This window comes from Oryx dammah, unplaced genomic scaffold (assembly GCF_014754425.2).
Source record: "Oryx dammah isolate SB20612 unplaced genomic scaffold, SCBI_Odam_1.1 HiC_scaffold_9, whole genome shotgun sequence".
Lineage (NCBI taxonomy): Eukaryota > Metazoa > Chordata > Mammalia > Artiodactyla > Bovidae > Oryx > Oryx dammah.
Genome location: NW_024070193.1, coordinates 26340789 through 26367515, shown reverse-complemented (window position 1 = coordinate 26367515; position 26727 = coordinate 26340789). Strand labels below are relative to the sequence as shown.

At 38.7% G+C, this 26727-nt stretch overlaps 1 protein-coding gene across 1 annotated transcript in view; it reads left to right on the top strand.

Annotated features, from left to right (window-relative positions):
• Window positions 1-26727, top strand: part of SUCLG2 (succinate-CoA ligase GDP-forming subunit beta) — a 283370-nt gene that overhangs the window by 121847 nt on the left and 134796 nt on the right. The window contains exons 3-4 of the mRNA XM_040246535.1: window positions 21415-21514; window positions 22203-22293. Of these exons, the coding sequence (XP_040102469.1) occupies window positions 21415-21514; window positions 22203-22293 (191 nt within the window). The remainder of the gene's footprint in view (window positions 1-21414; window positions 21515-22202; window positions 22294-26727) is intronic.

Below are 26727 nucleotides of genomic sequence, written 5' to 3'. Positions count from 1 at the left end.
CTTATGATTTGCTTACAGCCAGTGGCTGCCAGTTTGACCATGAAGTCAAAGTGATATGTTGAGGGACTTGTGATGGTTATGGAATTGTGATACCAGTTCTTAACAACTCTCCTTGGGACTTTCTATGAGAGAAAAATAAACTATCTTATTTAAAATTTCAAAATTATTATTTAACATTTTTTGGTCCCTGAACAGCTAAGCCGAATTCTAACTAATACTACCTCTGCTAGGCAAGAAAGAAAAAAAGAAAGTCTGAATTCCATGAGACAGTAAAGAATTGTGTAAAGGAGACCAGGACCAAATTGATAGAGGTCCAGTGAGTGCTGAATTTAGTCTCCTTGAATCAAGTGACAACATTTATAGACATTTAAAAGAATTATAGTAGAATATAAAGAATCTTATGGAATGGCATTAAAATCCTCAAACAATAAAAAGGCAACTAAAATTCCTAAAAAGCTTAAAAATATCCAGAAATGTAAAACACAAAACCATATATGTAGTCAGTGAAAATAATAGTTAAAGCCCTACAGAAGGTGGCCAACTTCTGTCTGCTGAAATCAAATGGAATTCAGCAGAATCAGGTTGGTGGTATTACCTGAGTGATTCTGGGTTACATGTATAGTCCATGAGGCCACCCTGCTTGGGGTCCACATTTCCCTTGGCACCTATTAAAAATAGTTCCATCCTGCCCATCAGGAGTACATGAAAAATCTCTCCCACCCTGACTAAGAATGTAACTTCAGTTCCTCTGGGTTGTTACCTCATCTGTGACATGGGATCTGAAAAGTATTTCCTTAGTCGTTATGGTACTTTTAAGCCAGGTAGATAGATACCTTAGCAAACAGATGATGAAATTTCTAAAACCCATATGATTAATCCTAATCAATTATTCATTATCTGTATATATTGTTTTAGTTGATGTGTTTGTAATGTTTAAGAAAATTTGACATATTCAAGTAACAGTGTAGACATTAATTCTTTCTTATAAGTTTAATTTAGTAATTGAAATTGCTTATAAATTTTATGTTGAAAGATAAGGCTTTTGACAAAGATTGTAAATAGTATTGCAATGGTTTTAAGATCCACTGAATCTTTTAATTTGTTAGGGAATTACTGGTGCAGTTTAGTACTTGAGAAGGTTTTACTCATTGAGTCAGACAGTTGAAGTGCTTGAGAAAAGAAAATGGATACATTCAGTTTATAAATTTAGTTTAAAATGTTTAAGAAAAACTAAATGTGTAAATGATACTGATTGCTGAGGAGCAATTTAGTATGTCCAACTTGAGTTGTTTGAACCTTAATCAAAGCCACCTTGAAAGTAAATGTTAAATTTTTAAAGTAGTAGAATGTTAAGAAGTGGAAGTTGAACTCAAAGCCTTATAAAAATGAGTTTAAAAAAAAAAAACAAACACCTGTCACTTTAGTAAAGCAAATGTTTCATTTAACCACAGATGAGCTCTTTGCAGCAAAGGCACCCTCAGTCTCCCAAAAACACTGACATGAGGAGCCTTTCACCCTGCAGTGACTGTAACTGAAGATTTGTGGTGGACAGGACTGTGGTCCTGGCAGAGCCTGGTTGCCAAGGCTGAATTCTGGCAATACCCCCTGGGTCATGGAAAGACTGGGGGACTGTCAGACTAAAGAAGATGGGCAGCTGTCCTGGGCAGCAAAATAACAGTCACATCCCCTTCTTGCTTGGGATGGAAAACTGTAAGAGGAAACGCATGGCCTGGAGGTCATACTCCATAACACATCACTTAAAACTTTTGAACTCCGTTCAGTGTTTTCTTCTGTAGAATGGGGACAGCTATTTTTAAATTTTGGAATTATTGGAAGGATTGAAGATAGTAGATGCAAAGCACCCATTATATTGCTTGCTGCCTAGCAGAGGCTCAAACAGCAATGGCATTTGGTAGAGAAAAATGTGAAGGCTAATGGATTTATTTAGGGAATGTCTGAGACCAAATCAAGAGGATGTAAGTCATCAAACCTATAGTAGGTCACATGCTTTAGTCACCTGCTGTATTGCCAGGTGTTGTTTAAAGTATTCACATGGATTGCACATTTGAATTGACCCAAGAGATTGACTGTTATCCTCTCTGTTTTACAAAGGGAAGTTTAGAGAAGTTAAGTAACTTTTAAGGTTATATACAACTAAATAAAGGAGTTGAACCGTAGTTTGAATGCTAGGGAGTGAACTCTGGTGCACATGATGGCCTTTCTGTGTTATGTACATCTCTGTCTCCAGTAGCAGTGCCTCAGAGAAGGAATGACCAGTGTTGCCTTTGACCTTATAGAATTTCTGTCTGACTTTTGCGCCCCAACAACCCAGACTACTGTCTTTAAAAAAATAATAATAATGATAAGAAAAATACACTGATAGAGTAGACTTTGTTTTATTGGAAGATGATCAGGTATCAGTTCAGTTCAGTCGCTCAGTTGTGTCCGACTCTTTGTGACCCCATGGACTGCAGCACTCCAGGCCTCGCTGTCCATTGCCAACTCGCGGAGTTGACTCAAACTCATGTCCATTGAGTCGGTGATGCCATCCAGCCATTTCATCCTCTGTCATCCCCTTCTCCCACTTTCAGTCTTTCCAAGCATCAGGGTCTTTTCACGTGAGTCAGTTCTTGGCATCAGCGAGTCAAAGTATTGGAATTTCAGGTTTAGCGTCAGTCCTTCCAATGAATATTCAAGACTGATTTCCTTTAGGATTGCCTGGTTGGATCTCCTTGCAGTCCAAGGGACTCTCAAGAGTCTTCTCCAACACCACGGTTCAAAAGCATCAATTATTCAATGCTCAGTTTTCTTAATAGTCCAACTCTCACATCCATACACGACTACAGGAAAAACCATAGCCTTGACTAGACGGACATTTGTTGGCAAAGTAATATTTCTGCTTTTTAATATGCTGTTGGTCATAACTTTTCTTTCAAGGAGTAAGCGTCTTTTAATTTCATGGCTGCAGTCACCATCTGCAGTGATTTTGGAGCTCAAGAAAATAAGGTCTGTCACTGTTTCCACTGTTTTCCCATCTATTTGCCATGAAGTGATGGGACCAGATGCCATGATCTTCGTTTTCTGAAAGTTGAGTTTTAAGCCAACTTTTAGCTCTCCTCTTTCACTTTCATCAAGAGGCTCTTTAGTTCCTCTTCACTTTCAGCCATAAGGGTGGTGTCATCTGCATATCTGAAGTTGTTAATAATTTCTCCCAGCAATCTTGATTCCAGCATGTGCTTCATCTAGCCCAGTGTTTCTCATGATGTACTCTGCATAGAAGTTAAATAAGCAGGGTGACAATATACAGCCTTGTACTTCTTTCCCTATTTGGAAAGGTATAATACATCAGAAAAACATTTGAGTGTGTAGACAGTTGAAAGGATTGTCCATGAAGCTGTTAATCCTTGTGAGCTACGTGATGGGCATAGCCTTTCCTTTGACTCAAAATGGGCAGTTTTTCTCATTATTGCTCTTATTGGGTCATCATGTTTTCTTCTTTGTACTTGACTGACCTCAGAACTCATGGTCAGGGATTCTGGTCACATTGGAAGTGGTTGGCTTGCCTTCTCTCTGGCCATTATCACATCACACCCTCACAAGCTCATTCACTCCTGCAAACGTGAATGGGCAAGGGTAGTAGCAGGTCATGCTCAGATGGCGTTGGTGGATCTCCTCTCGCCTGAGCCTGTGCTCTGGAATTGACAGCTGTGTCATCTTAGACAAGGGATTTTATTTCTCTGAGTTCCAGTGTCCTGATATCCTGGAATAGTATCTTATGCAGGGAACTAATGTGAAGATTAAATGAGATGACGTGTGTAAAGTCCTTTGAATAATTCTTGGTAGACAGTCAGTGCTGAGAATTGGATATCTTTAAGACATGTACAACAGCTTTGACGTCCATAGTAACAATAATCACAATAGCAGTAATGACACTGAAGGACAGAGAGCCATAGGTCCTGCCACTGATGTACAAAACGCCAGCCAAACTCTGTGTCTAGCTTGCTTCCAGCTCATTTTCCCTCCCCTGCAGGCTGCCACAGGGTTGGAACGGACCCAGCATCAATGCTGGGGGAGGGATATGCTGTGCTGGTACAAGCCTCAGCCTGCTAATGAGGCCTGAAGTTGAGCAACTCCAGATGGAGTCAAGCAACATGTTCTCTGCCAGGAAATGTGTAGCTGGGCCAGGGCCACTCATTCCAGGCAACAGTCATGGATATCAAAAAGCAAAAAGTAAGGAAACATGCAGGCATTGGAACTAAACAAACTATCCAAATGTAAATAAAAACAGTGTGCATTTGTGGCAGGGAAATCCTATCTGGGATCCAGAGATGGTTTTTTTTACAACAGCAGTAGTCCATCTGGGAGGGGAGAGGGAAGTGCTAAATGTCTGTAAATGTGAGCTTCTCTTGAACGTATCTGACCTTTCAAAGCTTGATTTGAGCTAGTATGTTCTCATCAACCATGAGTACGTTTTATTGATCATTTCTGAATGATTGAAAAAATAGACATTGATATCTTAACACTTACAAAAGTTGGTAAGACTAGATTTCTTACTATGAAATATTTTTGCCCAGTGTACAGCGTATTCATCTTTATCATCATCATCTATTATTTACTTGAAACTTAAGATGTGAATGTAAGTGAGAATGTAAGTCAGATACTGTGTTAAATAAGTAACTTAACATACCTTATATACTCCTCCCACCCCCTGCTCCCACACAGTGCTAACTTCCTAGCATTTAATACTCATAGAAATTCTCACAGGTAAGGGCTACATTTACAAACTTCATTTCATAGATGAGAATGTTGAGGTTCTGTTTTCTTCAGCCAAGATCACTCAGTTCGCTGGTGAGGAAAAAGGCCCGAGTTGTGATCCAAGACCATCTGCCCAGTGGCTCATTAACTTACCCATGTACTCTGATCATCTCCAACATGTTTTCTTCTTTGGATGGGGCTTAAGACAGTTGGTAGATTAAGTACATAGAAGATGCTCTAATTTTCCATACATGCATCTGAAGGGCACTTCAAGAGGGCATTTGACCCCTGTATGTAGCCCTTAAGGAAACTGGTGACTTGAGACCCAGTGACTTATCCTGAATGTCACAGGGATGAATCTTCATGTTTCTTGCATGGATCTGATACAGTTAATTCTGGAAAGCACAGATGTGTGAGTCTCCAGGCCCCAAGGAACACCATGGCTTGACTTTGAACTGGAAGATTAGTTGCTGCATTGAGAAGTGGCTGAGTCTTGCCTTCATCCTCAATTCCAAGCCCATACTGCTTATGAAATGAAGAAAGGGTGCTAAAGCCCAGTAAAGCTGAATGGCAGCATTCTGTGTACATCTCAGGCACCAGTGTAATCTAATGTGAGATAAGTGTGTTTTAAAAATGAACTATTATTTCCCCCTATTTACAGAAGTAATACATGTTCTTTGTAGCATATCTGTAGTCAAAAAGAAGAAAAAAATTACTGGTAATCTCCCCCTCTCCAAATAATCAGTTAATAGTTTGGTATATTTTCTTTGTAACATATCTATAGTCAAAAAGAAGAAAAAAATTACTGGTAATCTCCCCCTCTACAAATAATCAGTTAATAGTTTGGTATATTACCTATATACATATTGGTATATATATTTATTGCAAAAGCTTTACATCTCTTACCCTCCACCCTACTTAGCAATAATAGTATTGTTCTTACTAGGTCACATAAATATATATTTTATTTAAATCTGAAAATAATTTTCCTCTGATTATAAAAGGCATAAGCAGTCATTGTGAAAAGTATAGGTAATATCATGACTATAAAGAAGGAAGTAAAAATCATTTGAAACTTTACCCCACAGAGATGACTGTTGATATAGACTTCCTGTCTTTTAAGACTTAAAAAAAAATTTTTTATACATATTTTTCACAGTTTGCAAATTAGTAATGTACTCTAGGTTATAACATAGATGTGTTTTGCCTTTTCTCTTCTAAATACTTTCTAGTGGTTTTCTTTCAAAACCCTTGGATGCTTAGGGAAAGTCTTGAATCCCAATATGTTAAGCTTCAGGCAGTGACAGTGACAGTGAGACTGATGGCCTAGGAAACCTGTGGGTTGGAGATAGTCCTTTTCATCACTCCATCACTTAAGCATCAGACCAAGGCTTGAAAATCATCCTGACTTTTCTGGAGGTTACAAGAATACCCAGGAGAATTCACTTCCCTTTTCAAAATGAAATAACCACTCCAAAATACCAGGACACACATGGTGCAAGCAAACACCTTTGGTGCAGCTATTGTTGAAAGTATCCCTGACCTTCCAAAATATCAGTGCTGGAAAAGTTCATATTTTAAAATAATTAATTGTTTTCCAAAAGTTCTATATGTTCGTGGTAAAAAACAAACAGAAAAAAAACACCCTCTCGAAATCAGCTCTTTGCATGCTACTAACTCTGACTAGGAATGTTTCAAGTAGAATTCTGATTTGCAGGTGTGAGGTGGGTGGTGTGGAACTGATTGCTTTTTATACTCCCTTGAATAGTCCAATATCTGTTGGTGGCCAGACATGGATCTTTGTGCTGAGGTGTAAGAATTTAACATTTTGTTATGTTTCAATGAAAATTCAGTAAGAGACTTAACATCCCCATTGGCAGTGCTGCTCTATTTTGATATTTTGTCCCAAGGACCCTTTTGTAATATGCTCTCATAAATAACAGTATATTTCCTGATTGGGAAACAGTATATTTCCTGATTGAATCATACAGGTAGATGAATTTGTCAAAATCTATGGAATAGTACATTTCAGATTTGGGCATTTGACTGTGTGGAAATTTTATCTCTTGCCAAAAAGGAACTGTAAACAAGTATCAGCTCTAGTCACTGATAGCTCTGCTGAGGGGAACTGCATTGATGCCTGCAACTTACTTTGAAATGCTTGAAAAAATAAGATGAATTGTGATAGATGGAGAGATTTGGAATAAAGTAAATGTAGTTAAATGTTAGCAGCTAAAGAATTCAAGTGGTGAGTATGTAGATGTTTACTTGTAGTTCAACTTTATTTTAAAATGTGATTGGTAATTTTGATAACAAAATGTTTGGGAGGAAAAACCCAATAACAAGGCTCTATGTAGAAGAACTAAAGCATAGTCTATAGAATTATTTTTCTTGCTGAAACATTCTGACTCTGCTTCTTACTAGCTGTGTGACTCCAGATAATTCAGTCTCGGTGAAGTTGTTCAATGTGAGTAATGAATACTTAGCACAAATCTTACTCTACAGTAAACACCTGATAAATACTGTGATGATAATTCCACAGTGCAAAAGAAGTGGTGATTATAAATGAATGACCTTATGCTGAGGGCCCACTATGTGTCTGGCACTCTCGCTTGGTCGTTTCCAGAGGAATGAGGCCGTCTCATTCTGAATCACGATATGTGTAGCAACAAACACTAGAGAAGGTGTGAGGAGCATGACTGGGCCGACTGAGAGTGGCTTCACTAAGTGTGACACAGCCCCTCCCCAGCTCTGTGGCTCCCCTTCGGTATGGCATCTGCTGTGAACTAGAAGGCTCTTCAGAGGAAAGGTAGCATCTGCTTTGTTAGACTTTGTAGCATTCCCGAGTTGACGTTGACTTAATTCATCACAAAAATCGCTCCCTTTGTGTACATCCAAGGCATTCTATTTTGAGGTTGTCATGTTTTAGCTTTATGGACAGATACTTGGGAAATTCATCTAGGGTGGCACGATCTCCTTTTGTCCCCACAGTGGAATCATGTTTATGCATTATGACAGCCTGTTCCTCCTGCTGGGAGGCAAAGAGAAAGGGTCAGGGACCTGGAAAAAGCTGCAGCTGGATTTAGGAGCACCAGCAGTGGGGGATGAAAGGAACAGTTCAGGTAATTCTGTGGATGTGCTGTTTATTTCCAAGTGTCTAATATCATACTCCTGAAAATTAAGAAAAAAAAAAACAGTAAAACAAAAAAACCCCAAAAACTGCACTAGTGAGGGAGAGTGGGGGAATAGAACACATGTTGGCTACATTTTGAAGGAGAGGTTGGTGGGCAGGAGGAATAGACTTATTCTGCTAACTTTCCAGCTGCTGTAATGAAATCTGAATCTTGATCTAAATGTCTCCTAATGATTGGGATTCCAGAGGGTGTCCTCATACAGGACTGCTTGCTGGGTGAAACCAAGTGTGAAACAGGATTTGATTCATCTGCCACACTAACACCATTGGAGAGCTACTTAAAACCTGCCAGAGTTTTCTTTTACCACATCTTGATCCCAGCTCTTTTACCACATACTGATGCCGGTATTTTACTGTGTTTACATTTCCACACTCAGCTCAAAAGACTGTGTTATCTCTTTCCCCCAAGAAGTAAAACGCACATCAGCTTATTAATTCTTTACTTTCTTCTTTTTTAAATTGGAGGATAATTGCTTTACAGTTCGTTGTAGTCTTTGTTGTTGTCCATCAATGCAAATCAGTCATAATCATATGTGTGTGTGTGTGTGTATGTATATATATATATATATGCTGCTAAGTCGCTTCAGTCATGTGTGTGTATATATATATACACACAAAATATATATATACACATGTATGTGTGTGTGTGTGTGTGTGTGTGTGTGTGTATATATATATATATACATGTGTGTGTTATATATATACAAAGCTCTTCTCTCCATGGTTCTTCTGTTCTGTCTCCTGCCCTGTTTAACTTGACACTGTTTCCCTTTTTCACTGTCCTTAATTCTTGTCATTTATGAAAGCATTCGTATTTTTCAGTAATTCTTTGTTTATATCTCTTTCCTTCAGTAGATTTTAGGTTTCTGAAAAGCAGTGACTATGACTTTTTAAAATCTTTGTATTTCCTTAGGTGCCCAATAGATGTCTTTAAAAGGCAAAACATTTTTCTTTTGCTGTTAGTTTTCTTGCCTGACACTTTAGGAGGTCACGTAAAATTATGAGCCATGTTTCTTGAAGGTGTTTTCTGGAGGCCTGCTCAAATATAGACATCCCTGACCCCACAGAGAAAAACTATAAAGGCTCATACAGAAAGGAACATTTAAATATTCAAGACAAACCGCTATAAATAACTGCCTATATTTATCTCACATTTTTAAAGTCTCAGTTTTATTTTTTTATGACAGCTCATGATAATTGCAAAAAATTTGCATCAGTACTGAAAGGTACCAATAATACTCCTCCTTACCTCCTTAAGATAACCTTAGTTAATAATTTGACTATTGTCCATTTAGATTTCATTATGACTGTATAACTATTCACAAAAGTGAATATTTATTTTTAAATATTGTTATGTCAGTTTAAAACTTATAGTGTCTGTGGACATTTCCCTGTGTTTTTGCATAAAGATTTACTTAAACCATGTTGTTGTTTAGTCACTTTGTCTGACTCTTTGCAACTCCATAGACTATAGCCTGCCAAGTTCCTCTGTCCATGGAATTCTCCAGGCAAGAACACTGGAGTGGGTTACCATTTCCTACTCGAGGGGATCTTCCCAACCCAGGGATCGAACCCACAACTCCTGTTTGGCAGATGGATTCTTTACCACTGAGCCACCAGGGGCTCTAATAAATATATATAGTATTTGTATTATTTCATCATGTGGATATGTACAATTTGTTTTTCCAATCCCACATGTTCAAATACTGATGGGCATTTTGGTTGTTTTCATTGTTTCCCTCTTATAGTTACATTGCAGTGAAAATTCTTATTTCTGTAGTCGATTTTCACAGAATTGGGATTGCTCTACCAAAGGGTGTTCTGTGCATATTGGACAGATGGACCTCCTAATTGTCTTAGAACATTCCAGGTTTCTTTACCATCATGAATTTTTCAGAAGCATAGAACAGATGCCCAGTACTATTCCTTGATTTGCATTGGACTCGGAGGTCTGTGAGGATTTTGAATGTATTTTGCAATTGGAAAATCAGGGCCTGTCTGGAGAAAGGGTCTTTAAAGAGCGGAGCGGCTTAGAAATATGCAGGGCTCTTGTGAGATCTCTGTAAGGAAAGGGGTCGGCTGGGCAGCAGGAGCTACAGCTCCTAGGGCACACAGGATTGTCAGGTTTGATTGATCCTGGTCTCCTCTGGAGACTGTGTCCTCTGGGACAGAGATTATGCTGAAAAGGAAAAACCTGTCTCACCAGGGGCTCCACCACTCTGCTTGAGAAGTTCTCCAGAGGGGACCCACCTGTGAGAAGTTGGGGGATCTTTCTTGAGTAGGGGAAACTGGTGGCAGTGTGGCCAGTAGACCATGGGCAGCAGAATGAGAACACCAAACAGGCAGTGGGGCTGATTCTGGACAGTGGTGCTTGAGACCATCTCTCACCAAGTGGAGAGCCAGGTAGAGGAATGGATTTAAATAAGAGAAGATAGTGAACAGACAAAATTTCTAATCATAAAAGTGAAAAATCTCAGAATACTAGTAGTGTTGCTCTGAAAGTGAAGGAAACATTTTTTAATGTGGATGCAGACAGGCATTGTATATGTTACATACATTTTAAATGTTATAGTCTTTCCACTTGGCTCTGAAAATAAAACCTTTGTGAGTTTATCTTCCCATATCAATTCCAGGCATCGCCACCTTTTCCTCCCGTTCATCACTGGTTCAGATCAACAAGAGATACCCTTATGTTATGTATTATCAGGTAGCTTCCAGTTGTCTGCCTCTGAAGCTGGGATATACTCTTGCCCAGGATAGGTTCTCCAAAAACTGTCAAAAATGTTAGTTCTGAACCTGCCAACAGTCATGGTCTTTGCCTTGTGATGCCTTTATTATTAGCTCTGGTGATTTATACTGTGCCAGCTTGGTTAAGGTGGAACTCTGTCTCGCAGAATCTCCTATCCTGTATAGTTCAGGTTAGAATTGGCTAGATATGCGATTGCACAGAATTTGGAATGCAGCTATTACTCTGTGATACAGTGATGGGCAGATGTAGACATGCTGCCAAGAGGGTCCAACCTGTCTTTGCTGTTCTCTGCTCCATGTCTAGCAATTTTTCTCAATTGCTGACTTTGCTAATCAACATGAACACAAACCCACTTGGCAACAAGTCCCATACCCTTCTCTGTGAATCTTGGATATGCTGGTTTCTCTGATTGGCTGGTTGGTGACTCTTGTGATCCTTCAACTTCCACTTTCACATCTTCCCTTTGTCAGTATCTTTTACAAATTCAGCTTTAATTGCTATAATAAATCTCTTATCCATAACTCACGGTGGTTCTGCTTCCCTAATTGAACCCTGACTGAACATATCTTTGCCTTAAAAGTCAGGGAAAAAATGATTTTTTTGATAGCTAGTTTTCTTTTATCATTCTTTCCTTTCAAATGTACCACAAAACACTGTAGAAATGCTATTGATATTCATAAACGCTTTTCATCGTCTGTGACTATTTCCAGGATATGTTGAAGTTACAAATGTTACACAGGTATTTTTATTACTAGTGTATATCATTAATCCCTACTGTAATCTACATAGAGATTTCTTCTGGAGATTTCTTTTTCTGAAGAAACTTGTTTGTTCTGAAAGATTGTCTTTTTTTTCCCAAGTGGTTTCATTTGCAGAAGGTTTGTTTAATGTCCTGTGGTTTCAGTCTTAGAGTATTAGCCTTTTTTTTTTTTCTTTCTACAGGTACTTAATAAGGTCATATTAATTTTGCCATCAGTGACAGGAAGTTCTATCCTTAACCTTTCTTTTAGAAACATATCTTTTAATCTAGTAGGCAAAATGAAAGATTGGTTTATAACTGTTAAAGGATAGAAAGGTAAGATAACAACTGAATAGAGCCTTTCTGGAGGTAATTTTTATCTAGCTTTAAAATTTTTATCACAAATGGAGTATGTATTAATAGTTATGAAAACAATTAATAGCACCAGTGACAAGGTCAGAAGAATAGGCTAATTTATCATTATAGATTTTAATGAAGCCTATAACATAGTATTATATATATAGTATTTTTAAGAGTATGGCAGTTTGAAAACAAACAATGATTTATCGAACTAATCTAGGGATTGTTCATGTGTGTGTGTGTGTGTGAGCTCAGTTGTTTCTGGATCTTTGCAACTCCATGGACTGTAGCCTGCCAGGCTCCTCGCTCCATGGACTTCTCCAAGCAAAAATACAGGAGTGGGTAGCTGTTTCCTCCTCCAGAGGATCTTCCAAACTTAGGGATCATACTGTGTCTCTTGCATCTCCTAAATTTGATTTTGGTTGTACCTGAATGGTCTAGTGTTTTTCCCTACTTTCTTCTATTTCAGTCTGAATTGGGCAATAAGGCATTCATGTTCTGAGCCACAGTCAGCTCCTGGTCTTGTTTTTGTTGACTGTATAGAGCTTCTCCATCTTTGGCTGCAAAGAATATAATCAGTCTGATTTCAGTGTTGACCATCTGGTGATGTCCATGTGTAGAGTGTTCTCTTGTGTTGTTGGAAGAGGGTGTTCGCTATGACCAGTGCATTTTCTTGGCAAAACTCTATTAGTCTTTGCCCTGCTTCATTCCGCATTCCAAGGCCAACTTTGCCTGTTGTTCCAGGTGTTTCTTGACTTCCTACTTTTGCATTCCAGTCCCCTATAATGAAAAGGACATCTTTTTTGGGTGTTCATTCTAAAAGGTCTTGTAGGTCTTCTTAGAACCGTTCAACTTGAGCTTCTTCAGCGTTACTGGTTGGGGCATAGACTTGGATTACTGTGACATTGAATGGTTTGCCTTGGAAATGAACCAAGATCATTCTGTCGTTTTTGAGATTGCATTCAAGTACTGCATTTCGGACTCTTGTTGACCATGATGGCTACTCCATTTCTTTTAAGGGATTCCTGCCCGCAGTAGTAGATACAATGGTCATCTGAGTTAAATTCACCCATTCCAGTCCATTTTAGTTCGCTGATTCCTAGAATGTCGACATTTACTCTTGCCATCTCTTGTTTGACCACTTCCAATTTGCCTTGATTCATGGACCTGACATTCCAGGTTCCTATGCAATATTGCTCTTTACAGCATCGGACCTTGCTTCTATCACCAGTCACATCCACAGCTGGGTATTGGTTTTGCTTTGGCTCCATCCTTTCATTCTTTCTGGAGTTATTTCTCCACTGATCTCCAGTAGCATATTGGGCACCAACTGACCTGGGGAGTTCCTCTTTCAGTATCCTATCATGTTGCCTTTTCATATTGTTCATGGGGTTCTCAAGGCAAGAATTCTGTGGTTTGCCATTCACTTCTCCAGTGGACCACATTCTGTCAGATCTCTCCACCATGACCCGCGCATCTTGGGTGGCCTCACAGGCATGGCTTAGTTTCACGGAGTTAGACAAGGCTGTGGTCCTAGTGTGATTAGATTGACTAGTTTTCTGTGAGTATGGTTTCAGTGTGTCTGCCCTCTGATGCCCTCTTGCAACACCTACCATCTTACTTGGGCTTCTCTTACCTTGGATGTGGGGTATCTCCTCGCTGCCACCCTTCCTGACCTTGAACGTGGAATAGCTCCTCTAGGCCCTCCTGCACCCGCAGAGCTATCACTCCTTGGACGTGGGGTAGCTCCTCCCAGCCACCGCCTCTGGCCTGGAACGTGGGGTAGCTCCTCTCAGCTGCTCCTGGTCTGTCACAGCCTGGCACTCTTGGCCCCCGTCCCTGACCACGGATGCGCGGTAGCTCCTCTAGGCTGTTCCTGTGCCATCACAGCCTGGCAATCTTGGGTGCTGCCCCTGACCTCGGACGTGGGGTAGCTCCTCTCAGCCACCAGTCACAGCACATATGTTATGTGTGTCACTTTGACTGTGTGGATCACAATAAACTGTGGAAAATTCTGAAAGAGAAGAGAATACCAGACCACCTGACCTGCCTCTTGAGAAATCTGTATGCAGGTCAGGAAGCAACAGTTAGAACTGGACATGGAACAACAGCATGGTTCCAAATAGGAAAAGGAGTACATCAAGGCTGCATATTGTCACCCTGCTTATTTAACTTCTATGCAGAGTACATCATGAGAAACACTGGGCTGGAAGAAGCACAAACTGGAATCGAGATTGCCAGGAAAAATATCAATAACCTCAGATATGCAGATGACACCACCCTTATGGCAGAAAGTGAAGAGGCTTTTTAGCCTCTTGATGAAAGTGGAAGTGGAGAGTGAAAAAGTTGGCTTAAAGCTCAACATTCAGAAAACAAAGATCATGGCATCTGGTCCCATCACTTCATGGGAAATAGATGGGGAAACAGTGGAAACAGCGTCAGACTTCATTTTTGGGGGGCTCCAAAATCACTGCAGATGGTGACTGCAGCCATGAAATGAAAAGACGCTTACTCCTTGGAAGAAAAGTTATGACCAACCTAGATAGCATATTGAAAAGCAGAGACATTACTTTGCCAACAAAGGTCTGTCTAGTCAAGGCTATGGTTTTTCCAGTGGTCATGTATGGATGTGAGAGTTGGACTGTGAAGAAAGCTGAGCACCGAAGAATTGATGCTTTTGAACTGTGGTGTTGGAAAAGACTCTTGAGATTCCCTTGGACTGCAAGGAGATCCAACCAGTCCATTCTGAAGGAGATCAGCCCTGGGATTTCTTTGGAAGAATGATGCTAAAGCTGAAACTCCAGTACTTTGGTCACCTCATGCAAAGAGTTGACTCATTGGAGAAGACTCTGTTGCTGGGAGGGATTGAGGGCAAGAGTAGAAGGGGATGACAGAGGATGAGATGGCTGGATGGCATCACTGACTCGATGGCCGTGAGTCTGAGTGAAGTCCAGGAGTTGGTGATGGACAGGGAGGCCTGGTATACTGGGATTCATGGGGTCGCAAAGAGTTGGACACGACTGAGCGACTGAACTGAACTGAAGTGAACTGCAGTTAATTGACTGTCATATTCAATGGGAAATTAAGATTTAGGACTTATATAAAAAAGCCTTATCAGTGAAGAATATTTTAAGGTAAATAATCTCTCCCTGGACAGCTTCCTATTTCTATCATAAAACCCCTGTACTGGAGAGTCTTATTTTCATCTTTTGCTTCTATTTGTAAATCACTGCTGTATGTACATGTAATTTAAGTCTTTGATGTAATTTAAGCTAAGTAGCATACTGATACCGGAGAAGGCAATGGCACCCCACTCCAGTACTCTTGCCTGGAAAATCCCATGGATAGAGGAGCCTGGTAGGCGGCAGTGCATGGGGTCATGAAGAGTCGTACATGACTGAGTGACTTCACCTTCACTTTCATGCATTGGAGAAGGAAATGGCAACCCACTCCAGTGTTCTTGCCTGGAGAATCCCAGGGATGGGGGAGCCTGGTGGGCTGCCATCTATGGGGTCGCACAGAGTCGGACCTGACTGAAGCGACTTAGCAGCAGCAGCAGCATACTGATACAGAGTCAAGTATCTCCAATTCTGTTTCATCTAGGCATGTGACCAATGGTGAAATGACTTCCTCTGACATCTCATATGTTTAAAATTCTCTATCCTAGTGTTTGTGACCCCTTGTCAGAGTTATTGAAAGTTGAAATAGTTGTTTGGTCTCAGAATCAGTCTTCTTCTCAGCGAGTGACCTAGTCACAATCAAAGGAAATTGGTAAATCAGTCTGTAGGAGATATTACAGTAATGAGTGAAGATGGGTAATTCACCAATTTCAGGTTCTGGAGTTGTAACGAAAACAGGGATGTTAGCTCATTTGTTTTGGGAAATTGCCACTTGAGTCTCCATTATCACCCTATAATTGTATGTTCTTTATTAAGATTCATCTTTTCATAGTATTTTTCAGCTTTTCTCTTGCCTCCCTCTCCCCTTTATCCATGCCTTCCATTTGTAATAGGTAAATCTGAAATACATTTACTTTCTTCTGTTAAGAATTCTATCAAACCTCATGAAAGGTAATCACTAGGCTCAAAATTACACGATGCAGTTGTGCTGAAAACTAAATATTCCAGTATTGCTTGTCAGTTGATCATAGAACTCATAGTTCCCCCCAAAGCTCCAGTGTTATTGCCTCAAAATAGATGATTATGGTGGCAGTCATTTCCCTGTAGTGCTGCATGTAGAGTGATACATTCTGTGTTTAGAAAGGATTATATTTTGAAAGAACAGTGCTGAATAAAACCAGTTCAATAATACAAATATTTGGTTCAATACCAAACTGTTTAAATAAGGATAGCTGAAAATAGCTTACTCTTACTGAGATTCTTGGCTAACATTTCAGCTGTTCACTGTGGCCCATTTGTGTTCTGGTTTTGAGGTATATCTTGTAAACATTATTTTGCATTAATATATTTTCAGAATTCCATCTCTGAAAAACAAAGTGAACTAGTTCTACAAAGCTTTTCTAATTAAAATGTTTTTTTATTTATTCTATTTAGGCTTTGTGGTTGCTGTTCAGTCACTCAGTCGTGTTCCACTCTTTGTGACCCCATGGACTGCAGCACGCCAGGCTTCCCTGTCCTTCGCTATCTCCTGAAGTTTGCTCAGACACATGTCCATGGAGTTGATGATGCATCCAAATATCTCGTCCTTTGTTGCCTCCTTCATTTCCTGCCCTCAATCCTTGTCAGTGTCAGGGTCTTTTCTAATGAGTTGGCTCTTTGCATCAGGTGGCCAAAGTATTGGAGCTTCAGCTTTTTCAGTCCTTCCAATGAATATTCAGGGTTGATTTCTTTTAACATCGACTAGTTTGATCTTCTTGGAGTTCAAGGGACTCTCAAGAGTCTTCTCCAGCTCCACAGTTCAGAAGCATCAATTCTTCAACGCTCAGCCTTCTTATGGTCCAAATCTCACATTCTTATATGACTACTAGAAAAAGGAAATCAGTCCTTTAGGACTGTATTATAATTATACAATTACAAAAAACTGTATTATAATTATAATAACACTCATTGTGAGGGAGAATGAGAGGAAAACAGTGAGAAAGCATTATTTTAATGCAGCTAATAGAATGAAATAAAACTGTGGCTTCGAGAGTTTCCTTTAGGTTTTCTTAATGGCTATAAATTTTGTTCTCTTAAGTGATAATGTATTTGGAGGTATTACATATCTATTCAGTTCAGTTTAGTCGCTCAGTCGTGTCTGACTCTTTGTGACCCCATGCCCAACAAATTGGTGATGCCATCCAACCATCTCATCATCTGTCGTCCCCTTCTCCTCCTGCCCTCAATCTTTCCCAGCGTCATGGTCTTTTGAAATGAGTCAGCTCTTCACATCAGGTGGCCAAAGTATTGGAGTTTCAGCTTCAATATCAGTCCTTCCAATGAATATTCAGGACTGATTTCCTTTAGGATGGACTGGTTGGATCTCCTTGCAGTCCAAGGGAATCTCAAGAGTCTTCTCCAACACCAAAGCATCAATTATTTGGCGCTCAGCTTTCTTTACAGTCCAACTCTCACATCCATACATGACCCCTGGAAAAACCATATCCTTGACTAGACGGACCTTTGTTGGCAAAGTATTGTCTCTGCTTTTTAATATGCTATCTAGGCTGGTCATCTTTCCTTCCAAGGAGTAAGCGTCTTTTAATTTCATGGCTGCAGTCACCATCTGCAGTGATTTTGGAGCCCCCCAAAATAAAGTCTGACACTGTTTCTACTGTTTCCCCATGCATCTACCATGAAGTGATGGGACTGGATCTTAGTTTTCTGAATGTTGAGCTTTGAGCCAGCTTTTTCACTCTCCTCTTTCACTTTCATCAAGAGGCTCTTTAGTTCTTCACTTTCTGCCATAAGGATGGTGCCATCTGTATATCTGAGGTTACTGATATTTCTCCCAGCAATCTCGACTCCTACCTGTGCTTCCTCCAGCCCAGCATTTCTCATGTTGTACTCTGTGTAGAAGTTCAATAAGCAGAGTGACAATATACATCCTTTATGTACTCCTTTTCCTATTTGGAACCAGTGTGATGTTCCATGTCCATTTCTAACTGTTGTTTCCTGACCTGCATATAGGTTAAGTTTATCAAATATATCTCTTATAGTGCTTTTTTCTCCTAATATATATATATATATATATATATATATGAATGATAGTAAACCGGTTTCCATCAAACCCAGTAGAAACCTTACCCTAAGCACTGTTCATTATCAGAAACTCACCGGGAAAGAAACAAAATAAAGCAGATGTATTGCATATTTAGGCTACTTTATGTAAGAGTATCATTTAAGAGTCGGGAATTTGGAGTTAAGTAGACTTCAGTTTTACCAGTAATATGGTTATTAATGTATAGATGCAATCCGTATCTAGACAAAATCGATTGGAGGAGAGTTTTACCCCTCCTCTGTCTCTTTTTAACTTTATATCCTATATTACAGTTAGATCATCTTGTTTATTCATGCAAAAATTGAATTTCCTCATTGAGATATCATTTATTTATTTATTTATTTATTTATTTATGGCTGTGCTGGGTCTTTGTTGCTGCATGCAGGCAATCTCAAGTTGCAATGAGTAGGGACTACTCTTTCTTTGTAGCTTGCGGGCTTCAGTAGTTGTGGTACATGAGCTTAGTTGCTCTGTGCCATGTGGAATCAAACCCATGTACCCTGCATTGGCAAGTGGATTCTTAACTACTGGCCCACCAGGAAAGTCCCTGGAATATTCTTTTGTAATTCTCTTTGGAAACAGTGAGGTAACGTTAAAAAAAATGGAACTTTGTATGAGTTTTTGGAGAAGTTAGATTTTTAAATAAAATGGAAACAGTGACATTAAGTATGAAACCATTTGGTAAATACAAAATGAAAAAGCCAGTTACTGTTCAGTAGAATCTGGTCTCTTAATTTTCAACAGTTTGAGTAAATAATCACATGAATTAAATTACTTTATGTGAGTTTCCCACAAGACAAGACAAACATTTTACTTTGGTTAGTGACATACTGCTTTATTAACATTTGAGAACTACCCAGAAGAGGTGATTGTAATGAACTTATTTTTAGCCTGCAAAATAAATTGCAGAAGATATACCTAGATTTGACAGTCGTTTTCTTTCCCTCTTTCTCCATGCCCTAGTACGTGTCTTCACAGTCTCCAAAGTGGTTGCTTGGTCTACCAGCTGGGTGGCATGAAGTCCTTTGATAAGTGATCAATAATGATGTGAATAATGGACAACACTTTTATTGAGCTTACAACTGTTTCTCTGTCTTGATGGTTAGTGCCTAAAACTTAACTACTCAAGCCCATGTAATGTCAGTTAACATTGCCTGTTTAGGTAATCTGCTTGGCTTTGAAGTTTTGCTGCTGGAAAGCTTGGAGAGGAAAGCATCTTTTTTTTCACATTCATGAGGTTATGAAAAATGATAGTGGCAGTGGAATGCTGGCTATTTTTAAAGAATTTGAAGAAAATGCAGTTAAAAATTGAGTAAATAGCAGAAGTGTTTTTTCCACTTAATATCTTCAAAGGGAAATGGGAAATTTCCTTCTGAATTCTACTTTTGCTGAATTGCTGAAAATGATGATACTATAATAGCTATAATATTTTGACTCTGTTTTAAATATGCCAGACTATGAGATGAGTACTTTACCTACTTTCTTCATTTATTTCACATCATTCTAACACTGTAAATTATTATGACTATTTTATAGTTGGACATGTTACTTTTACCTTTCTGAATCTCATTCTCTTCTCAATAAAGGAATAGGTAGAATTGGAGATTTTAACTAAGTTTGTTTTACACCAAAGTTCTTATCTTACTACTACTGCTACATGCACTAGCCTAAATGCACAATAAATTCATTTTACTTGGTTTCCTTCCTAGTAAGGATTTGATAATAAGCAGTAACAATAACTTGGCTTCTACTCAATTTGATAGGAACCAGTTTATTCTAAGACTTTGTTTGACTGATGTTGTGATGGTTCATATCCAGGGCAGAAACTGTTGTTAGAGGTTATAGAAGGCAGCAAAGAAGGAGCTGTATTTGCTTCTGAGAGAAAGTGAACCTGATTTTTTGAGTGTGAGCAAGAAAAGGATGACCAACCAATAAGATTATGAACCTTTACGATCTGATTACATCAGCTAGAGTGACTGTTTTACCCAGTGCCTTCATAGCGTCAAATCCTTCCATAGCTCTTCCATTTCCTTCTTGAAAATACCTGTGGCTCCTTCTCTTTGAACCTTTGCCTGTTTGCCTATGAGTAGTAGTAACAATGGTAGTACTGGTTAAAATAGCCAACATTTACAGACCTTGCATGTATGGTGGCAGATTCCATTACTTTTTACCATTTTTGCTTGAAGAGAAATAATCATTTTGGTTCTTCACAATATACAAAGATAGTAAAATGAATTAATTGATCATGGTGATAATTTTTCATTACTGATAGGAGTTTTTAGGCTGTTAGGATAGTCACATATATTTTCTAATTTAATTCTTGAAACAGCACTGAGTGTTGTATCATAAAGACATTAAGTAACTTGTCCGTTATCACACAACTGGGCAAAGGCTGAAGCCTTGATTAAAACCTGGGTCTGCAATTTTAAACCTGGTGTGCCAAACTAGAAAACTGTTAGAGCCATGTCGGAGATTGTCTGATTTCATTCTCTGATTTTAGATAAAACTGAATCACATACAGAGAATGATAATTGTGGCTGGAGGGTGTGTACTGTTTGGTTTATTAAACACATTTAATTTGTGGGTTGCCTTTTTTTTTCCCCCCATTTTGTTGATTGGATAGGGGAGTACTATTGGCTGATGATCCTTTCTCTATCACTGGGCTGCTTCACACACCCTGCTTTCCCACCAGGCCCATAAACATGTTTGAGTTTATGACTGGTCTCAAATGTCAGGAGCAGACCATTCACTCTTTCCTTGAGTGTTTTGACAAAGAGAGAGTCCATAGCCACTTTGCTCTGGGATATTCTGTTACCCTGCCAACACTGATAAAATGCTGCTTCCTTTTAGCTTTAATCCATTTCTTCCTCCCTTACCCAACCCTATTGATACATAGAACAACTGGTCAGAAAACTGTTGGTGTCTAAGAAAACAGCTATTAAATACTCCCTTTACAACTTTTCTTTAAAAGTTTCCTCCAAGTACACCAGTCTTCCCTCTGACATCTCAGATGGCTGACAGGTAGTTAGCTCCTCTGACTGGCAGATTGGTGTCTCTGTCACATGGGAGTGTCATTACACAGTAGAATTAATACTTCCAGCCTGGATTGATTTAGCATCTTCTGACACTTAGAAGAACAAGGGAACACATGCCTTGTTCTCCCTTGGGATGGTTGAGAATTAGATTAAACTGGCAGGAAATATTTGAATGTCCTCAGTAAACAGACTTTGTATTTAGTTGTATCGATGTTTTTTTGAAGTTCTTTATTGCCTTCATTTTCAAAGTTGTTTTGAGAGAGCTTTTGCCAGTCACTTTTGGAAGTTATGTCATTACCACTTGCTGGTTGCTAAAAAAAAAAGAAATTTAAATCAGCTACTAACTCTGGATTTTCTTTTGCAGATGCGAAAGAAATTGTTTTAAAAGCCCAGATCTTAGCTGGCGGAAGAGGAAAAGGTGTCTTCAGTAGCGGTTTGAAAGGAGGCGTTCATTTAACAAAAGAGTAAGCGTGGAGGTTTTAGTTCCTTATCTTTGGGCAAAGCAGTTATGGAAGATGCTGCTTATGATGGAGAGGAGCACTGAGAAAGAGAGTAGCAGCAGAAGGTCCCAAATAAATGATGCAGACAACAGGTAGAGGGCACTGCAGTGTCCCAGTTTCCCTTCTCCTGTAAAAGGATTTTTGTTCACTAATTGGTGAAAACTTGACACCCTTTCTGTTCTAGACAATCAATGAAAACACTTTCCTCTCCTCTCCTGTCACATACCTTTCAGTGGTTTACTTTGATCCTTCCTCTTCCCTTTATCCCCATCTTTGGGCATTACTTCCCCAGTTGCCCACTATCTTACCTAAGGCTGCTGTGCATTTCAGCATTGTCTCTCTACTATGACTGTAACTTATTTGGGGGGAGGAGAGAACAAACTTAAGCAAACTTATTTTCATTTCCCTCCCCTCCTCTTCCTTCTACTCCCGCTCATTCATTCATATGTACTTTGGACTCAGGGAGCGTCTGCTACACTGCTAAGCACCTGGTTTATAAACAGAAAGTACCATGCATTCTGTGAAGGTGGAAGGTGGGCCAAGGTGGGGTGGATATGGGGATATAGTATGGACTGTGTCTTAAAATTGTTTTCAGTATAAACATTGACTTTCTTTTCTTTCTTCTCTCTCTTTTTTTTCTCCTCTCTCTTAGCCCTAAAGTTGTGGGACAGCTGGCTAAACAGATGATTGGATATAATCTAGCAACAAAGCAAACTCCGAAAGAAGGTGTGAAAGTTAAAAAGGTAATGTGAATGCTTTTGGCCATCTTCTGTGTATGTGTTAAAAAAAAAAATCATACTTTAGTTTTGACAGAATCTAATGAAGCAGTACACTTTGTCTATGTGTCATTTGTTTTGAACGTCACGTAGTTTTTGGTGTAGTATGACTTTGAGGAGAGATAAAAAAGGATTCTAAATTAGTAATACTGTTTATTATCATCAGAATTTGGTAACGATGGGTAATGATTGAAATAATATTTTTTTTCTTTTAGAACACAGACACGTTTTGTTTAAAGTCAAAAAGGACTTAACATGACAGTTCCTAGAATCAGTGAAGGACATTCTCTGCTTCCTCACAGCCCCACCCTCATCCAGTGTATCAGAATTACTGTGCTTGTTTTGGTGGTTTTTCTGAGTTCCCCTATAACTTATTGTGAGGTTATTACCATTTTGACTCACTGTTATTACTGGGAGTATGTCATATTAGTGGGATCTGTTGGGACACCCAAGTGTGTACAGGGCATATACTTGTACACACACACACAGAAAACAAAATCTAAAGCAAAGTGGCCCACCGCAGCCATGAAACTGTGACTGGTAGATATGAGAACAGAGCCTAACTTGCCCTCCTATTAGTCTGTTTGGCTTTGTTGAACTCCCTGTTATGTATCAAGGCACTGGAACTGAGTGCCTGATTTGCAGGATCCAGTACAAAATGAAAATGTGAGATTCTTGTTCATATTTCAAGTTGGCTGCAGCAGAACATCAAATTAGAGACCAAGAATAGGACCCTCTGGCATGCAGGCCTGGATGACTGCACAGGTCACTCACTCTAGGCCTGGGAGCTACAGATGACTAGAAGGCCCCATCATGACATTGTAACAGCAGATTAGGGTCCAGCATTTTGGGGAGGCAACTGTCTGCTCCACAGACACAGCATCACATATGGATTATCACATGATAATCTCTCCTAGAGTTCCATTCTTCAGGCAGCTGAGGCAGTGCATTCCATTTTTACATTTCAGAAGGAATTGTCTGGAAAATTTTTGATATGACGGCCTCCAGAAATCACCAGCTGGGTTTTCTTAGCATACTTAGCTTACCAAGCACACTGCCTTGGTCCTGAAAAGGACACTGAGCTGGAGGGAGATGGGGATACTGGTGGGTCATTAGCCCCTTCCCTCTAAGAACACAGAGTCTCTCTGAAGGTTGAGGAGGTGCACAGACAAAACTGGCTCTGGTTATTTCCCTTTCCCAGTGTCTTGCAGCTAGATACAAGAACTGTTTACATTTTACAGTGGTTTTGAAGAATTATTTTGTTCAGCTCAGCACTGTACTTTTATTTTCCCCTTTAAGCTGGTTATGAGCCTCTACCTATATAACTTATTCAAAATTTGTTTATAGGAGATATGATTAGTGGTTTTGTTTGTAGGAATTTATTGTTTTTTATGGACACATGGAGTTTGAGATTAGAGTTTGTGATACCTTTGAAAAGCATATAAAATAGACACAAGAAGATTCATACACAGACTATATATATATATATATATATGCATAAAATTAGTTCATAGATAGGTTCCTGAAATCCTGGGGATAAGTGCATTCTTGTAAATAGAATCATTGCCAAGAAATGACCAGAGTGGTATAGTTTTAAGTATTTTTTTCCCTGAATGCAAAAATGATTAAGATGAGAAAAATTCCAATAGTACAGAAATATAAAAATTAGAGAGTAAAATTTTCTTTTGTTCTCACCTTCTAGAAATAATTGTTAAATATTGTTTCTGTCCTTTTCCCATGTAAAATATGTATTACCACATACTTGAAACAGTAACGTTATATATACTTTAAGGAAACTGCATTTTTTTTAACTTTTTAAAAAACATTTTTATTGAGGTATAATTTGCATACCATAAAATTCACTTATTTAAAATGTACAACTTCAGTAGTTTTAATAAATTTATGAAGTTGACAGCTATTACCACAGTCTAATTTTTGAACATTTCCATCAACCAACCCCGAAATCTCCCGTCCATTTGCAGACAATTCCTATGCCTACTCCCAGCCTGGGGAAACACTAATCCAGTGTGTGTATACTGATTTTCTCTTTAATATGATATAATTCATATACCATAGAATTCATCCATTTAAAATGTGCAATTAAGTAGTTTTTAGTATATTCTTGGGTTATGCAACCATCACCACTATCCAATACCAGAACACTTTCATCACCCTGAAAAAGAAACCCATACCCATTGGAAGTCATTCTCCATTGTCTCTCCACCCCTTGGAAACTATGAAACTATTTTCCTATATTCATGGATTTGCCTATTCTGGATATTTCATATCAATGGAATGTTTCAAGCCTTTTTTGTCTGGCTTCCTTCACTTAGCGTATTTTCAAGGTTCATCCATGTTGTAGCATGTATCAGTACTTCATACATTTTTATGGTTGAATAATACTGATTTGTATGACTATAACACATTTGGCTTATTCATTCATCAGTTGATGAACAATTAATTGTATTGTTTACCACTTTTGAGCAAGCATGAACTTTTGTGTATACGTTTTTGTGTGAACATTCATTTGTATTTTCATTCTTCCTGAGTAGAGCTTTGGGGGTGAAATTCCTGGGTTAAACGGTAATTCTATGCTTAAGTTTTTCTGGAACCATCAAAATGTCTTCCAAAGTGACCATGCCATTTTACATTCCGACCAGCAGTGTAGGTTTACTCGCTCAGTTGTGTCCACCTCTTGCAACACCGTGAACTGAGCCCAACAGGCTCCTCTGTCCATGGGATTTCCCAGGCAAGAATATTGGAGTGGGTTGCCATTTCCTTCTCCATGCATTTGTAATTTATGGAATCTTGGCCATCAATCAGAAGTCCCCAGATGATAGAAACTTTAGGTCTTAGTTTGTTTTAGAAGCTATTTAAGCACATTACCTACATCTGTTCACATTGGGGTTTTTTTCCTAAGTCTGTGTTTGTAGTGTTTTCCTTGGGATAGTGATAGGGGAGGTGAGACAGTGCTACTACACACGTGCTCCATGGGTCACTGTCAGTAACGGTTCCTGTTCCGCAGAGAGTGACTGAGTACCGTTAATCTTATCTAATTGCTGTTCTGTTACAAATAGTTTGTGCACCGGCTCTCATCCATATACTATAGTCTGAATAGCATGATATATAAAAAACAAAACAAAATGAACAGACAGTAAGAAACATGAAAAACAGATTCATTGCTCAAGAGTAAAGTACCTTAAAAAGATTCTCCATACTGGAAGACGCCACGAACAGGCTGTGCTGATACAGTTTCTATCCGTCACAGATAAAGATGGTTGAAATGTGTTTAACTGAGCTTCTCATGACATGAGAGTTCAGAGAGTCCCTTTAAGTTTTCTCTGTCACAATTCATAAAAGGATTTCAACATCCTGGGTCATATAAAGGCCATCTCAATGTCAGAAAATTTGTCTGTATGTAAAAGTCCATGAATTGTCTATTGAAAATCATAATTTTCTTGGGAATGTTTTCTTAAAGAGTGATGGGCTATTTCTACCAAGCAAGAGCTGTTTGAGACAGCAGCTGGTCTTTACAAATAGAAATTTGATAGAATATAGAGCACATCTGTCAACACTTGAGAAAATTAAGAATAGGACACTTGAATGACACTTATCCTAAAAACATATAACACTGCATTGTTGGTTACAGTAACTACTGAAAATTGTTAAATCTGGTTCACTAGACTAGCTGTGTATTAGAAAGTGAGCTTGAAATAAAAATGGTTCTATGAAAATCCTAATACCATGTGCCAAGAAATATTTCTTACAAACTGATGAGCTACCATTTATGATTGAATCACCATGAAGCCCCTTCTAAGGTATTCTATTTTTAACCAGTCATAAATTCTATAGAGGTGTGAGAAGAAGGAGTTAATTGTATTCATTACATTATAGCTTTCTAGGTCATCATATATTTATCCCACTTCATGTGACTTAAAAATTAGTGCTTTTGTGGCTTCTGGGGAGCTAAACTCTATTATTATTTAATCAGGAACATTTTTGGTGAAACATATTACTGAATTCCTTTTTAGGAAAAGCAATGTATGTGATTTTATTATTTTTACTTCTAGTGCTGATTCTTTGTAGATGTTCTTATTTTCTTTTAAAAAGCATCCAAGACATTTTTTTACTATTTTTGTTGGTAGTGTAAGTTGGTCCAGCAGCTCTCTCCAAGGAAATTTGATAGTACTTATCAAAATTTTAAATATGAAGAATCTATTGTAAAACCTAGCCATTTTATCTTTATATTCCTTGACCAGGGGGATACTAAAACAATGGTGCAAAGCTACACATACAGAAATAATCACTGAGGGAGCATTTTTAGAAACACAAGTCTACATAAATGTCTGTCAGCCAGGACAAGGTCAAATAAATATTGACATATAAGTACTGTGTAGTCAC